This window comes from Liolophura sinensis, chromosome 1 (genome assembly GCF_032854445.1).
Source record: "Liolophura sinensis isolate JHLJ2023 chromosome 1, CUHK_Ljap_v2, whole genome shotgun sequence".
In the NCBI taxonomy this organism is placed as follows: domain Eukaryota; kingdom Metazoa; phylum Mollusca; class Polyplacophora; order Chitonida; family Chitonidae; genus Liolophura; species Liolophura sinensis.
The window spans coordinates 30,490,919-30,506,057 of record NC_088295.1 but is presented as its reverse complement, the minus strand read 5'-3'; the positions used below and the strand labels follow the sequence as shown (position 1 = coordinate 30,506,057).

At 37.7% G+C, this 15,139-nt stretch overlaps 1 protein-coding gene and 1 long non-coding RNA gene across 2 annotated transcripts; both read right to left on the bottom strand.

Annotated features, from left to right (window-relative positions):
• Positions 1–1,281: 1,281 nt before the first annotated feature.
• LOC135476530 (protein vav-like) lies at positions 1,282–10,215 on the bottom strand. The gene is made up of 7 exons (XM_064756617.1): positions 10,209–10,215; positions 9,716–9,739; positions 8,195–8,307; positions 7,907–7,959; positions 7,243–7,320; positions 6,587–6,668; positions 1,282–4,652 (listed from the first exon to the last, which is right to left on the bottom strand). Exons 1-7 carry the CDS (start codon positions 10,213–10,215, stop codon positions 4,461–4,463), a joined length of 549 nt encoding a protein of 182 aa, XP_064612687.1. The 3' UTR covers positions 1,282–4,460.
• Positions 10,216–10,754: 539 nt separating this feature from the next.
• Positions 10,755–14,925, bottom strand: LOC135481864 (uncharacterized). The gene is made up of 3 exons (XR_010446187.1): positions 14,706–14,925; positions 11,333–11,550; positions 10,755–10,855 (listed from the first exon to the last, which is right to left on the bottom strand). It is a non-coding gene; the product is annotated as an uncharacterized LOC135481864 (long non-coding RNA).
• Positions 14,926–15,139: the final 214 nt, after the last annotated feature.

Sequence of the window (15,139 nt, the reverse complement as noted above, 5' to 3'; positions counted from 1 at the left end):
ACTACAATACTTATTCCAAAATGACTTTACTTCTTGTAACGCTCTCGTAAGTATGGTTGGCAAGAGTTTTGTGGTACAGCTTCTTGAACCCGCAATAAATCGAGCCTTGTATGGGGATTTATGCATTTTATGAATCCTGTAAAGTTGTGGTATTTCTGTATGACAGGTAGGTATATTTATGCGCCTTTCTTAAGAAAGGTTTTGTGTTAAATAGCTCCTTCAGAGTACATGTAGTAGCACCGTTTATTATCTGAGAGAGTGTCTCATTATGTTACACTGTTTTACTATCGAATAGAGTGTCTCATTACGTTACACTGTTTTATTATCTAATAGAGTGTGTCACTATGTTACACTGTTTTACTATCTAATAAAGTGTCTCTTTATGTTACACTGTTTATTGTCTAAAAGAGTGTCACATTATGTTGCACTGTTTTATTATGCAAGAGAGTGTCTCATTATGTAACACCATTTATCATCTAAGAGAGTGTCTCATTATGTTACACTGTTTTACTATTTAATGGAGTGTCTCATTATGTTAAACTGTTTTATTATCTAATAGAGTGTCACTATGTTACACTGTTTTACTATCTTATAAAGTGTCTCAGTATGTTACATTGTTTTACTCTCGAATAGAGTGTCTCAGTATGTAACACTGTTTTACAATCTAACACAGTGTCTCATTATGTTACACTCTTTTATTGTCTAACAGTGTCTCATTATGTTACACTTTTTTATTGTCTAAGAGGATGTCTCATTATGTTACACTTTTTTATTGTAAGAGAGTGTCTCATTACGTTACACTGTTTTATTATCTAGATACACTTATCTTTTTAGCCTTATTATCCAAACAAACTGTCATGTTACCTGAATAGAATGTCAGATGTGTTAAAGCACTTGGTGAGGCCGGAAAAGCAATTTACCGAATACAGAAGTAACAAAAATCTGCTTTAGATGAAAAAAAAAAACATTCCAGGAAATATAATGGAATTTTGTGGAGATGAAGGCATTGAAGGTTATAAGCGAGACAAAGATCAATAGCGGGTATTACATATTGCAAACCTATGTGAGAATAAGTGGTATGGTTTATTTATTTGATTGGTGTTTTACGGCTTACCCAAGAATATTTCTCTTATGCGAGAGCAGCCAGCATTGTGGTGAGAGGAAACCGGGTAAAATCACGACCATCCGCAGGTTGCTGGCAGACCAAGTGGCATGGTGCCTGTGTTAAATGTACTCATCGAAAAGGCAATTTGTGGGATATGAAACACACGAAGACGTATGTAAATTTGATATATGTAAATTTTATTAACAATACTGTGACAGTGATATACATGTTACAGAAAATATTATAATAATAAAATAAATGACCGATATTATTGCAAAAGCATTCCAGGTCATGACAAGCAAAATACAAAGACATCCTTCCCCTTCAAAAGGTCGAATGAAATATGTAAGACCATATTTACACACTATCCTAAACTTTCCAATACTTTCTCCATTTTTACGATCACACCATCCCAAACTTTCCAATACTTTCTCCTCTTTTACGATCACACCATCTTAAACTTTCCAATACTTTCTCCACTTTTACGATCACACCATCCCAAACTTTCCAATACTTTCTCAGCTTTTACGATCACACCATCCCAAACTTTCCAATACTTTATCCGCTTTTACGATCACACCATCCCAAACTTTCCAATACTTTCTCCTCTTTTACGATCACACCATCCCAAACTTTCCAATACTTTCTCCACTTTTACGATCACACCATCCCAAACATTCCAATACTTTCTCAGCTTTTACGATCACACCATCCCAAACTTTCCAATACTTTATCCGCTTTTACGATCACACCATCCCAAACTTTCCAATACTTTATCCGCTTTTACGATTACACCATGCCAAACTTTCCAATACTTTATCCGCTTTTACGATTACACCATCCCAAACTTTCCAATACTTTCTCCACTTTTACGATCACACCATCCCAAACTTTCCAATACTTTCTCAGCTTTTACGATCACACCATCCCAAACTTTCCAATACTTTATCCGCTTTTACGATCACACCATCCCAAACTTTCCAATACTTTATCCGCTTTTACGATTACACCATCCCAAACTTTCCAATACTTTCTCCACTTTTACGATCACACCATCCCAAACTTTCCAATACTTTATCCGCTTTTACGATCACACCATCCCAAACTTTCCAATACTTTCTCAGCTTTTACGATCACACCATCCCAAACTTTCCAATACTTTCTCAGCTTTTACGATCACACTATCCCAAACTTTCTCATTCTCATTACTTTCCCACAGATATCAGTCCAAATCATTTTGTACCTTTTTCCCGTGAACTCAGCTCAATTTTCTGATCCAAACCTTACTCAGTTTTTTCATCCAATCCTTACTCAGTTTTCTCATCCAAACCTTACTCAGTTTAATTTTCTTGCAAATTCTACTGAGTTTTCTGATCCAAATCTTACTCAGTCTTCTGTTCCAAGCGTTAGTCAGTTTTCTCATCCAAACTTTACTCAATTTTCTCATCCAACCCGTACAAAATTTTCTCATCCAGACCTTATTCAATTTTCTAATCCAAACATTACTCAGCACCTCTATATGGAGAAATGTATAACAGTCTTTTATTGAGTACTAATCGAGATATTTTTAATCAGATATCTTCTTTAATTTGGGCAAGATCAGAGAGAATCACCGTGTCATAAATTAGAGAAATAATCTATATTTAATCTCATAACAGAAGTATACACCTTAATAGGTTCATACCGAGAAAGCCTAGTTTCAAACAGTCAAACGAAAAAAAATAAAAATAAAACGGTGAATATTTGTAACAAAAACCCTGAATAAAGGCCTACACTGGATAACATCAACGAGTAAAAGCTATGGAAGACCAGTACAGACATTTTATACATATTTTAACGTAACTCTTGTAAAACGACGAAAAAAGACAAACTCTGAGCCCAAACATGTAAGCTGTTTATGATGGCCAGCTAAAGATAACTACCGATATAATGTAGTTATTAACTATACATGGACCGTGGACAAGGAGATAAGTGCTGATATAATAATGAGGATGTATGTATAGCACAAGAAGTTAAATACTGATATAATGAGGATAGCGGAAGATATATAGAGAGCACAAGACGACTTACACAGAACACAAAAAGGTAAATGCTGACACAATGAGGATGTAGTGGAAGCTACAAGACGACTTACACAGAACACAAGAAGGTACGTACTTACATAATGAGAATATAGTGGAAGTTACATAGAGAGCACAAGAAGATATATAGAGAGCCCAAGAAGGTAAATACTGATGTAATGAGGATAGCGGAAGATATATAGAGAGCAGAAGACAACTTACACAGAACACAAAAAGGTAAATACTGACACAATGAGGATGTAGTGGAAGCTACATAGAGAGCACAAAAATAATGAGGATATCGGAAGATATATAGAGAGCACAAGACGACTTACACAGAACACAAGAAGGTACGTACTTACATAATGAGAATATAGTGGAAGTTACATAGAGAGCACAAGAAGATATATAGAGAGCCCAAGAAGGTAAATACTGATGTAATGAGGATAGCGGAAGATATATAGAGAGCACAAGACGACTTACACAGAACACAAAAAGGTAAATACTAACACAATGAGGATGTAGTGGAAGCTACATAGAGAGCACAAGACGATATATAGAGAGCCCAAGAAGGTAAATACCGATATAATGAGGATAGCGGAAAATATATAGAGAGAGCACTATAAAGTAAATACTCCTGTAATGTGGACTGTGGAAGTTATATATAGAGAGCACAGCCATGTAAAATTCAGATAAAAAGAGCAGTTGAACTTTGATAGAGAGCTGAGCCAGGTAAATGCTGATATAATGAGAACAATGGAAGCCACACAGAAAGGACAATACTGTTTTTGCTGAGGTCCTGGAGTACTATCCACTGCTAACACATAAACACGCCTGCTTAGCCAAAACTGAAGATGTCAGCACATTTTATATATAAATCAACCTTTCAAATAACCAGTTTCATCTTCACACATAACTTGCATGACATGTGATATGTGTTTAGTTCAAATCATCCAAGTTTCACGAATCGTCGGCAGAAATGTATGAGAATATATTTTGCCCACATTGCCTATATAGGTAAGGGAAGTATCCCTCTACTCATACTTAAATTACAGCTTAGTCCTAAATATGCAGACAGCACACAATCAACTCTTTGTGTAGTATGAACGGATGTGTATCCCTCTAAATTTAGAGTATTGCTGCAAACTTTGTAGACACAGTGCAATAAAATACACGCATGAATAATTCCCATGTGAATTTACTCCGATGACCGAAAATCCCACAAAAAGATTATTTTGGGGCTTCCGACTAAATTGCTTTGTGGAAAGAGCACCACTACCCAGTATACAGTCGCACTACTTGTTTCTTCCACGGTAGCCTGTGACAATGCTGTTGAACGGCAGGTTGGGGCATTCATACCTACAGCGAAGGTCTCGGTAATCATCGTCAAATAGTTCACGCTGGCAATACTCGATGACTTTGAGAGCGCTGTAGTGTTTACGGTTAAACCAGATGTACTCGGCACTGTCACCTGAATCCTTCTCAAACTGTGAGTCAAAAGGAGACGTGATATATGAACAATTGCAATCAAAGTACAACTGAGGTACATACTGTGATTAACGACATATTATGAACTAGCATAGCACACAGTTTGGATACAGATTTAATTAATTCTCCAAGAGCATCCCTTGCGTGTTTCCGTCATCAATTAAAACTGTTGACTGTTATTCTTTGCATTAATCCGTTCTAATTTCTTATTTTATATATTTGTTAGTTCTTTGTGTTGTCGGTATTTATTGAATGTTATTTTCGAAATTGCTCTAACGATTAGTGACCTTGGACGTCCACTGTGGATAAAGGCAGGTATGATTATAGGCCTGTTTCAACGCATTGATTAGAAAAAGTAGATCAAAAGCAGAGTGTAATTTTGTAAGTTTTCCTCGAGACCAAAGTGGCTTTTAACATTAGCTTGTTGATGGTGTCTTCCTGCTGCCTCACAAGAATGCCTTGTAGTGTTGCATCACTGCAATATGCTATTTCGAGTGGTTATAAGCTTTCTAAAAAATGGGTTATTTGTGCGATAAATAAAACCACATGACACATCTATTCCTATGCTACATCATTACATACCTTGGCAAGAGCACAGGATTCAGCTCAGCCCTAGTTTTTATGTGTGCTTTTCAAAGTTTTAGACTTGAAACTATACTGACTCGAGATTCAGTTGTCACAAAGATTTACATAAAATGAACGACATTTGCTGAGCTGTGTGTGGCTGCCGAGGGTTACAATAACTTCACACAATCACGTGGATTTATATGGCCACAAAAGAGATGGTAGCTATGGTAATAACCCGGCTAAAGAGCACTCTCGACAATTTTTTCCTTCAAACGAGGAACTGTGTTCTTAATTTACAGTATGAAGATCAACGTTAACCAGAAAAATATTTTTACTGAAACTTTCATGTGTGTTTCTAGATGTTGTGAAAGTTTCGTTTTGGTTAAAGTTTGACTTCATCAGTAAAGTATAAACTTTATAATGTGATCAGTTTGGCCATATTTTGGCTAGTTTAAAATCCATATTGTGTCATAGAAGGAAGTCTTCATCATAGTACAGTGAACTAACGAACTCACTGTGGAGAATAGGTCGCATCTTTAGCAAGAGTTCGTACCTTTGTGCTTATTTTTTTTCTTCGGAAGCATACTTTTGTGTGAGTAAAGATGTAGGACGTTTTACGTTAAATAAGTGTTATCATGAACTATAATGGATAATTGTTAAGGTATGGTATAAGGTAGGCCCTATGGTATTACGTAACGTTTGGAAACGGATGGCGAAATCATACGAGAATCCTTGAGAACAGCACGTGGTCGTCTAGGTCGGCTATAGCCAGTTTCGCTTCTTGAGGTAGCCCATTTCTTGCACTGGGGACGACTTCCCGCCTTACTATACCAGGTCCTTTTGTAGAGAAATTTTGTCCAGTCCAAGGTCTCGGTGATGAGACAGGAAGTGATGTAGAAATTACAATCACTGTATCTTAATCTTTGTATCCATTAATACTTGAAACACACGCAATTTCTAAAGTATGTCCAGTAACATGATTCTAACTAAGCAATTTTATTGATGAATGCTGATTAAATAGTTCCACGCAAGGAAACCAGTACGTGATGAGCCTAAACAATATTGTACTTGCGTCGCAAGGTGGCAAGGGTCAAATTTGTCTAATGGTGACAGTGATGCGTATGGAGCAGCACATGCGCTTTAAGAAGTACGGCTTAGGCCATGAAAGTACCAGGGTTGCCAGTCCAAGGTTTTCATATCTGACTTATCCTGAGGCACGATTTTAAAACGTGAAGTTTGTGGTGTGTTTAGCTATATCTCGTTATTAGTCAATTCAATATAAATTAGGATGAAATGTAACTAGAACCATGTGTCTGTTGGCCCTTGTAGCTTGGTGTCAGGGAAATGAAATCAGATGTTTAAATACCTTAAACATTACATGAAGCGGTGGCTCTCCTTCGACCGCTACCACAGACAAGGCGAAGGCCCCAAACTCTGACTGGCTTAGCCTGCCCAAAGAAAAACAAATGACCACTGCATTGATTATAGCTATGGAAAAATGACACAAGGGCGTTATATGGTTAACTCAGTGCAAATTCATATACAAGGACCACATATATTCAGTTGTAAATTACTTAGTCGGTGTCATTTTCTACTTATTTGAATATTTGGCTTACATATTCAGATTTGATTAAAATCTGAATTAAAATATATTAATTCTAAATTTTAAAAATTAATTTTAAGCAGATTAAAATATATATCTGCTTACATGCATGTTAAATAAGACTTTGCACTCAAGGCGATCAATACGTACAAACTTGTTTTTATGCCGACAAGCACATGAGTAACATTAGTAATAATAATAAAACAAAGTATAGAGGATTTCCATGATATGCCGGAGAGTTAAATTGACCTGAGCTATGCCTGATTATGACAGGGGTTATTTCAAGGCAAACTGCCGAATACAGTTCATGTAATGCGAATTTTAAAAAAAAAATGACACCTACGTATTTATATGATAACATGTATAAGCCTGGTTTCGCCTTACATGAAGCTTACGGCCATATTACTGGTTTGCCTTACCGTAACAGGTATGTGCCCTTACGCTGACCCTCCAGATAGACTTCTGCCTGTTCCCTACTTATGTCTCCCGCAAACCAGCTGTAACAGATTATACAGATACACTGTGAAAAAAATCGCCAACGAGAGTAGATCAGTACTACCATTTTGTTCTGCTGTGTGTCAAAAGCGTGGTAAGCATGGTACCTAAATAGGAACAAGCAGGGAAAGGGGAAGGCCAAGCATCGTTGGATTCTTCACTGAACAGAACCGTCACTGTGTCAGTTGACTTAAACGTTCTTTTCGCCGCAGCCAACCTGCTCTTGACCAAACAGATCACGGATTCGATCCCAACTGTAGCTATTTTAGCTGCAAATTTAAGGAACGCTTTTTACCAAGAACTGGGTCAATTAAAGGCGGTATAGTTCAATTCTGTGACACAATTTCCTCCAGATTTCCTCCACGTACGGCCGGAGAGGCTCACAGCGACCACATTGCTGAGAGGCTTCTGGGATATTGCGCAGCGCTGACCACATGGGGATCTGAATGGTCCCCACATAGTTCTTGTATGAAAACCCCGTCTGACTGCCTATACACATTGCGTTCTGAGCAGCTGTTTTCACTAAAAGGAGAAACAAATACTAACTTGTTCCTCCAGCGCTTTATGCATTAAATTTTCACAGGGTACCTGATTTTTGACGTTCCAATCTTGCGTGCAGACTGCGTTAGAAACTTTTCAAACTGGTTAAAAAAAAAGAAAAGAAAAAGGTCTTCATTTATATGTCCAAGGAGATTAGTTTTTTTCAAGAAATAAACAATAGGTTACTACGATGAAAAAATGTTTGCGCCACGTCGTGATTATATGCATTACTGGCTGAGCGTCTAATAAAAAGTTGTTTATTTATTTGATAGTTGCTTAACACCGCTCATTCTCCTAAAATGAACATTACACAGCTGAATAGAATGGGTAAATTACCTGTGTCAGCGTATAACACTGTCCGTTGGTTTCTCCAAATGGTCCAAAGCACTTTACCAGTTTTAGGAAGTTTTCTAACTTCACCAAAAGTGTGCTTTCATTCTGATTTAAATCTGGAAACATGATAATAAGGTTTCAGCGGGGCTCAGTTTCTATTACCGTACAGGCGCGCTATACCCGGGATTCTTTGGTAAAATCAACGTATATCTAGTCGAATTTTTCTATTATGCTAAAATATCCCAAATCATTTCTTGTCACAAAATATCAGACTCATCCGAGCACGTGTTACCGTTTAAAACCAGTTACTAAAATTTGTATAGCGGGCCACATTATAACTTTTTCAAACTATAGAACCATTTTAATACTACCTACCGCCCCGGTTGTTAGAGCGTCCGCTCCAGGGGCGGTAGATACAGGGTCAACCCTGGGTTGGGTTACACCTAAGACCTTAAAAGAGGAAGTTGTAGCTTCCTCGCTTGGCGTTTAGCAGTGAGGAGATGGTGCAACGACTAGTTGACCCGTATCAGTTTAATAACTCGGGTGGGGCGACTTACTTGTCTTCGTTATGTCGTCTCAGTGAAGCAGCACTAGATAAAAGACAAGGAAGCACATTACATGCACTCTAAGGACTCCATCGTCGTCATATGACTGAAAAATTGTTAAGTGCGACCTTAAACCCCAAGCACGCACGCATTTGAACACTATAAATCATATAAGTGATTCTTGATAAATACACAAAAAATTGATTTGGTTAGCGAATGTGGATGTTTTTACCAACATTTCCGGTATTATCTCTTCAACTAATTACGGCGATGTTATTTTTCCAACGCAGGCTGTCATGGTAGTTACACACAGTCGTACACGTTAGTTATGTGTAAATGCACGCGATATTTATACTTTTTAAAACTAACTCGAAAGTTATTTCATCGTAGTAATAAATGGTGTATTTTATTACTGGATTTGCTTGCAGCTTGGTCTGAATGTTTTTTTCTGTAGATAAACAGATTCGTTCTGTCCAAACTTACAGCCAATTACGTACATACGCTAGGTACGTTAGATACAAAATCACCACCCGATTTTCTTTTTCGTCGCAAAAGTGTGAAAAGAAGCCAATAAAACAAACTCCAGACGTGATGTAAGGTTACAACTAAAATGAGTGTATCGGTACGTAATTAAAAGTCCATACAGTAAGCCATCAGTAGTACTTGTATTTGTATATAGTATTTATTTTTAGATTTACTACATTTGTCTGTAAAGAATACGTTTCTCTGCCTTTAAGTACTGCAAACTCTTGCGTATACACTCGTCATGCAGTTTGCCAGTCAAATTGTACATCGATGGCTTAAAAGAACCTGTTCTGAAACCAACAGCAGCATATGTAGGGATCCACCCAAGCTAGTCAAGAAATGGAGGCAAAAGTGACTGTGTGGTAAGCTTTACAAAAAGAAACCAAATGATGTATTTCTGTTGAGATGATGAAATAGATCATAACTGTCCACAAACCGAGTTTAGTTGGCTTACCTGGACAGAGTAGCTTCTGCAACCCTTGAATTGTCCACAGACTTTAGCTTTGCATACCTCGTTTTTATTGCTTCCTTCACATTTTCCAGCTCTGCAACACCAAAACACCGTCTTTACTTAAAACAAAAACTACCGTTCAAATTCACATCAAGTAAACATGTTATTAGCCAGGTATATGGTATTAAGGTACCACGTCACTTGTGGACAGTGTAACAACCCTGGCTGGTTCCCCCACCACCACCCCACTGACGTCAGGTGGCGCTAATAGCTCCGTTCACGATAGGCGGGGCCAGATAAATAGGCAACCTTTGTTGACATTAACCTATCTCACATTGTTCCAAAAACAGAAATGACACCTCGTTCCCTTAGGAACTTGCTCGAATGTTCACCTTTTTCCACTGTTAGTCTACTTCAAATTACATTTTGTAATTGAAACTTCTTTCAGTCCCCATGTTACAGTTATAGGTTTGCCTTGTAACACGAAATAGACTACGTGACATAATGCAAGATTAGTTTTAGAGGCGTGAAACTACGAGAGGTGGAACCTCGCCTATTAAACATGCAGAATATTTTCTAGGCATTAAAATGGGGAAAAAAGCACGATATTAGCTTTTGAGAGTCGCAGAACTGTTGAAACATCTTGAATGAAGCACATAATTTCAGCTTAAGAATTCGCCGAAGCTGTCTATTGTATATTTAATTAGGACCAGGATTTTAAAATTATTTCCCAATGGATAAAAAATACATAACGTTTATCCTGGACTTTCCAAATAATTTAAAATCAATCTTAAAGCTAAGTCTTCATTTAGCTTATGCCACGTTAACTTGCTACTGGTCTTTTTTTGAGGTATTACCTAATCACAGCTTGCTCCTAAAAGCGCACCTTTGAAACGGGAGAATGACCTCAAGGATAGGACATTTTAACTCGAAGCTTCTCCTTCGTAGCACTACTGTTACCGAAATATCTCGCATATGGACCTAACTCTTCTAGACAGTGGCAAATTTTATCATGTCAAACTCACAAACTACATGTACTTACCTTCCAGTGATAACAGGCATTCGGAGATTCTGGGATAGACTCCCAAAACTCTTGCAGTTTTCCCCCGAAATAATTTTTCTTCTCAGTGGACATATAATCACCTAGAAATTGTGGACAGATACAGATTTAAGATAACCTGAATTTCAGATACAGATGAATATTCCGTTAATGGAATGATATAAATATTTACACGGATGTAAAGTGCTTTATATTTTGTGTCCCATAAATCAAGATCATTATTTCAATTCAGCATAATTAACAGTGTAGTTTAAGTTTTCACTCCAAGGGAACTGATTTATTTCATCACTTCCTTTAAAAGTTCCAGCAACCTGCGGATGGTCGTGGATTTCCCCCGGTTTCCTTCCACCATAATGCTGACCGCCGTCGTATAAGTGAAATATTCTTGAGTACGGCGTAAAACATCAATGAAGTAAATAAAAAAAATGCTTTAAAAATTCCCACAATGACAGTTTTATTGCAGGCTCCATCTTATTTAAAGACATGCCATAGGCCCGCATGCTTATATAAGCATCCTCTGGGTTCAGTGCTCTATTTCACAAGCGAAAATATGAACTCACAGTCGGCACTACACGGCGTGTTGAAGGATTTGGCCCGGTCCACTCTTTTGTGCACGGGTTCATGCGGCCTCAAATCCTGGCATATCGGTCCTCGGCTGCTCGTCCCATTATCTGGCACCACCTCACAAGCCTCAGTACTCTGCACCACCCCACAAGCCCCTGTCTCATCGTTCTCCACCGGCCGGCCTGAACTGGTACCGGTAGCCATTATTTTACCACTGCAACAGCAAGAAAAGAAAAATAAGAAACTAAAAAACAAAACGAAATCCTCCTTATGGTTCAAAACTTCTTGACCAAATGCCGCAGCGAATGTGCTTAGGCCTTCAGGGTGCGAATATGTAGCTGTTATTTGAGCCACCGTTCTTTCTTTCCCTCCAGTTGGGTGTAATTCTTTTACCTAAGTCACTTGTTTAGGTCGATAGTATAAGCAGACACAGTGGACAGACGGGAAAAATAATCAAACAAACATGACAAAACACTATTTAATGTCGTATAAACCTACGCTAAATTGCTGCCTTATACCTCAATTTTCTTGTTGTTAATTTTAGAGCGCAATAGTTTGCCGTAAGCCAAACATGACTTTAGTATTTACAGACAAGAAAACCGAAATATGGTATTTTCAACATTGACATATACTTATCAATCATAGATGTAAGAGTAAACATGAATGAGTTGACATATGCATGTTTCACCTGGCCTATACGTTATGACTCCAAATATTTCTGAAGGCATCCATTTGCAAATTGACGTAAACAGGTCTGATAAAATACGGAGAAGTGTCTCAGTGAATATCACTTCTGTTTTATGTCTATGTATTATGTCGTTAGAGTTTCACACCACTCTTAACATATGTGTCGCTTTTAAGGGAGCAGGGGAGATAACCATCACTGAAGAATTGAGCAAATCTGTACGAAGGCAACACTCATGTATACGTAGAGTGATTATATATATATCCTGGGATTAAGATATACGGATTCTTAATCTCAGATATATCAAATCCACCCGAACAGATTATGCCATTATACATTTTCCAGAACTCAGGTAACCTGGGGTTGTCAGTAATTCCATTCTTCACCAAATACCGATTTAATGAAGACAATACTAACTCAGATCAAAGTATAATAAAGGTTCAGCGGTACTGACTTACAGTACTGAAGTGTGGATCTGTTGGCATAATGAAGGTTTAACAATATTGACTTAGTGAGGATCTATTAGTATAATAAAGGTTTTCACAGCATTCACATTAAGTGTATGCGGACTTAATCAACTCTGAACTTTATCAAATTGTACTATGTGGAGACTTATCGATAGTACATACATTCCGGTCTACAAAAGGGGTGTCTACTAGAATATGTAGGCTCTTTTAAATCTGAAGGAATAGTAATATCTATTGTAATGATATTTATTAGTGATATAATCTACATTATGTTATGTGAATGAGTTTGGGCCGTTGTTTTTAGATGTACACCCCGCACTTCCTTTGAAAACAGACGCATCAGAAGACACATGCATATTTGTAGAATAACATACACAGCAAAAAATTAAACCCCGACTGTCATCAATGTCTACCACCGTAAGTTAATGTTAATACAGTTGGTGAATTGTAAAATTATAAGCAGCACATTTAAGGATAGCTTCAAGCAAACAGTTCATGTTTGTGATATAGACTAAGAGAAACCAACACTTAAGCTGTTAAGTTGTGGTTTTGGTAACGCATTTGTAAGTTTGTCAGTGAGGAAGACTGTACGGTAAATGTATCTTCCACAGAAAGCTAAACAGCGGTGATATGCTTACATCAAGCAGATGTATAGCGGTAATAAAAATCACCACAAACAGTTCAAACAGAATTGTGAAGATAAACTGAAAAAAAAAATGATAAAAAGTTCAAATAAGCATATTTTGTAGTTCAGGAATCACTTTATAAAAGTGGAATTAGAAGCACATGGTGTACATCAAAGGATACCGTTGAATAATGTGAGTCTGTGCATAGTATTTTGTCAGTGTGTTGTTAAATACAACCCGTGGAGGTTAAACAGAACTGAAGCCAAATGTAAATACAATGGTCTGATGTAAGAAATGTAAACACAATGGTCTGATGTAAGAAATGTAAACACAATGGTCTGATGTAAGAAAATGTACTAAAGGCCTATCGCAATTTTGTTATCAGTTTTCAGATGCACGAATTAGTCGAGGAACGGATAAGAAGCTGATAAATATACTTAACATACATTCAGTTCTCAGGTATACTTTTATTTTCGATCCATTTCAACGGAATGAATCTGTGAGAAAATAATTACTTCTGTCTACTCGATTTCAAAGAAAGAATAGCACTGATAGATATCAAGGTACACCTTGTTTTATTCCAACTGTTCATGTAAAATACTTAAACGGTAGCAACGAATAAGCCCACGAGTGCCAGGGAATAAACGGGATTATGTACAAACAATGAAGTGATGTTAAAATGATTACAATTTACTGGACGCCACAAGGCTATAACGCAAGGCTCCCTGCGCGGAGAGGAGGTAGTTGAAAAGCCGAGTGTGTGAAATGTGCTACCTAAGACGGCTTAATTTATTCTGGACCAACATGTAGGTCGGACATGACGCTTATAAATGATATAGTACCCTGTCAACTGCTTTACCAGCTATGATGAGTGCTCAGCCGTGTCATCGTGACAAACCATCCAAATGCGTTATACCACTTGAAAAGCAGCGTGTCAGATTTAATGACTGGGCAAGTATGAAATGTACCGAATTGTGTGCCATAACTCTATACAACTGTGTCCAGTGTTTTCGTACATAAGCTATTCATATACTGCACAAATGGAAATCATAAACGCCTAATATATGCTACACTACCTGTAAAGTAACATACTTGGGCTACTGATGTAAATTATTTGCTGTTCAGATTGGGATTTGGTTAGGCAATGTTGTTTACATGCCAGCTATTTGGAAACTGCGTGATTCTGTAATGAAGGTTCCGAGAAAGAAAAACAAATATATATGTGCTATGTATGCCCGCACAAGACTGGATTTCTGGTATAAAGAATACTGGTAGGTATGACTTAGTTTTAGCATATACTAGATTTTGATCAGCAGACATATCTGCTGATTTCCAGTATAGATTTTTTTAAAAAAGAGCCTTTGCTAAATCCCGTGTGGTTATGGCCTATAGGGGGATGCTCATGATTACTCTACCAGGAGAACGGGTATCGAGGTGCTCCAAAGTTTGAATACTCTTCAGTGAAGATTTTATTTAAAACCAAATAGAAATGTAAATTGGTTTAACATACTTATGTCATCCACGAATGTAAATATCTAAATGCTTTAAACATCCATCAGATCTGGGAGATAAATACTTGGACAATACTCACCCATACAGCGTAAGCTCAAAAAGCCTGTGTCATTGTACAGTGTTTGCAACAAATGTCGTCGTGTGTACAGGCAAACGGATATGATCATTTACTGCAGTCCTTATTCCTTTATAAAAGTTTATAGGGTCGAATGACAAGAATACTAGCCAGGAAAAAAAACAGGAACAATGATACAATCCTGACTGACATGTTGGTGTAACGACGCTTCCGGTCGAATCCTTTGTGCTCAAGGTCTAACACTCACCATGGCTTGACCGCAAATTGTTGGACTCAATCAGATCGCACCAGCCAGATTTCATGCTAAATGTACTGCGCACAGCGCATGCACCGTTCTATACGCGCGCGTTAGTTGATCGCCGCCAAATGGGAAATTTCACGGGGATTCCCCTTTGAATTTTCTACCACTCGCCCCCCACCACTCCCCTCGGCACCTC

Excerpts from the sequence above, each read along its gene's own strand:
- LOC135476530 (XM_064756617.1), bottom strand. Across the intron at positions 8,308-9,715 it reads GCAGAAGCTACTCTGTCCAG|ATTTAAATCAGAATGAAAGC; the intron begins GTAAGCCAACTA and ends TCATGTTTCCAG. Across the intron at positions 4,653-6,586 it reads CGCTTCATGTAATGTTTAAG|TTTGAGAAGGATTCAGGTGA; the intron begins GTATTTAAACAT and ends TTTGACTCACAG.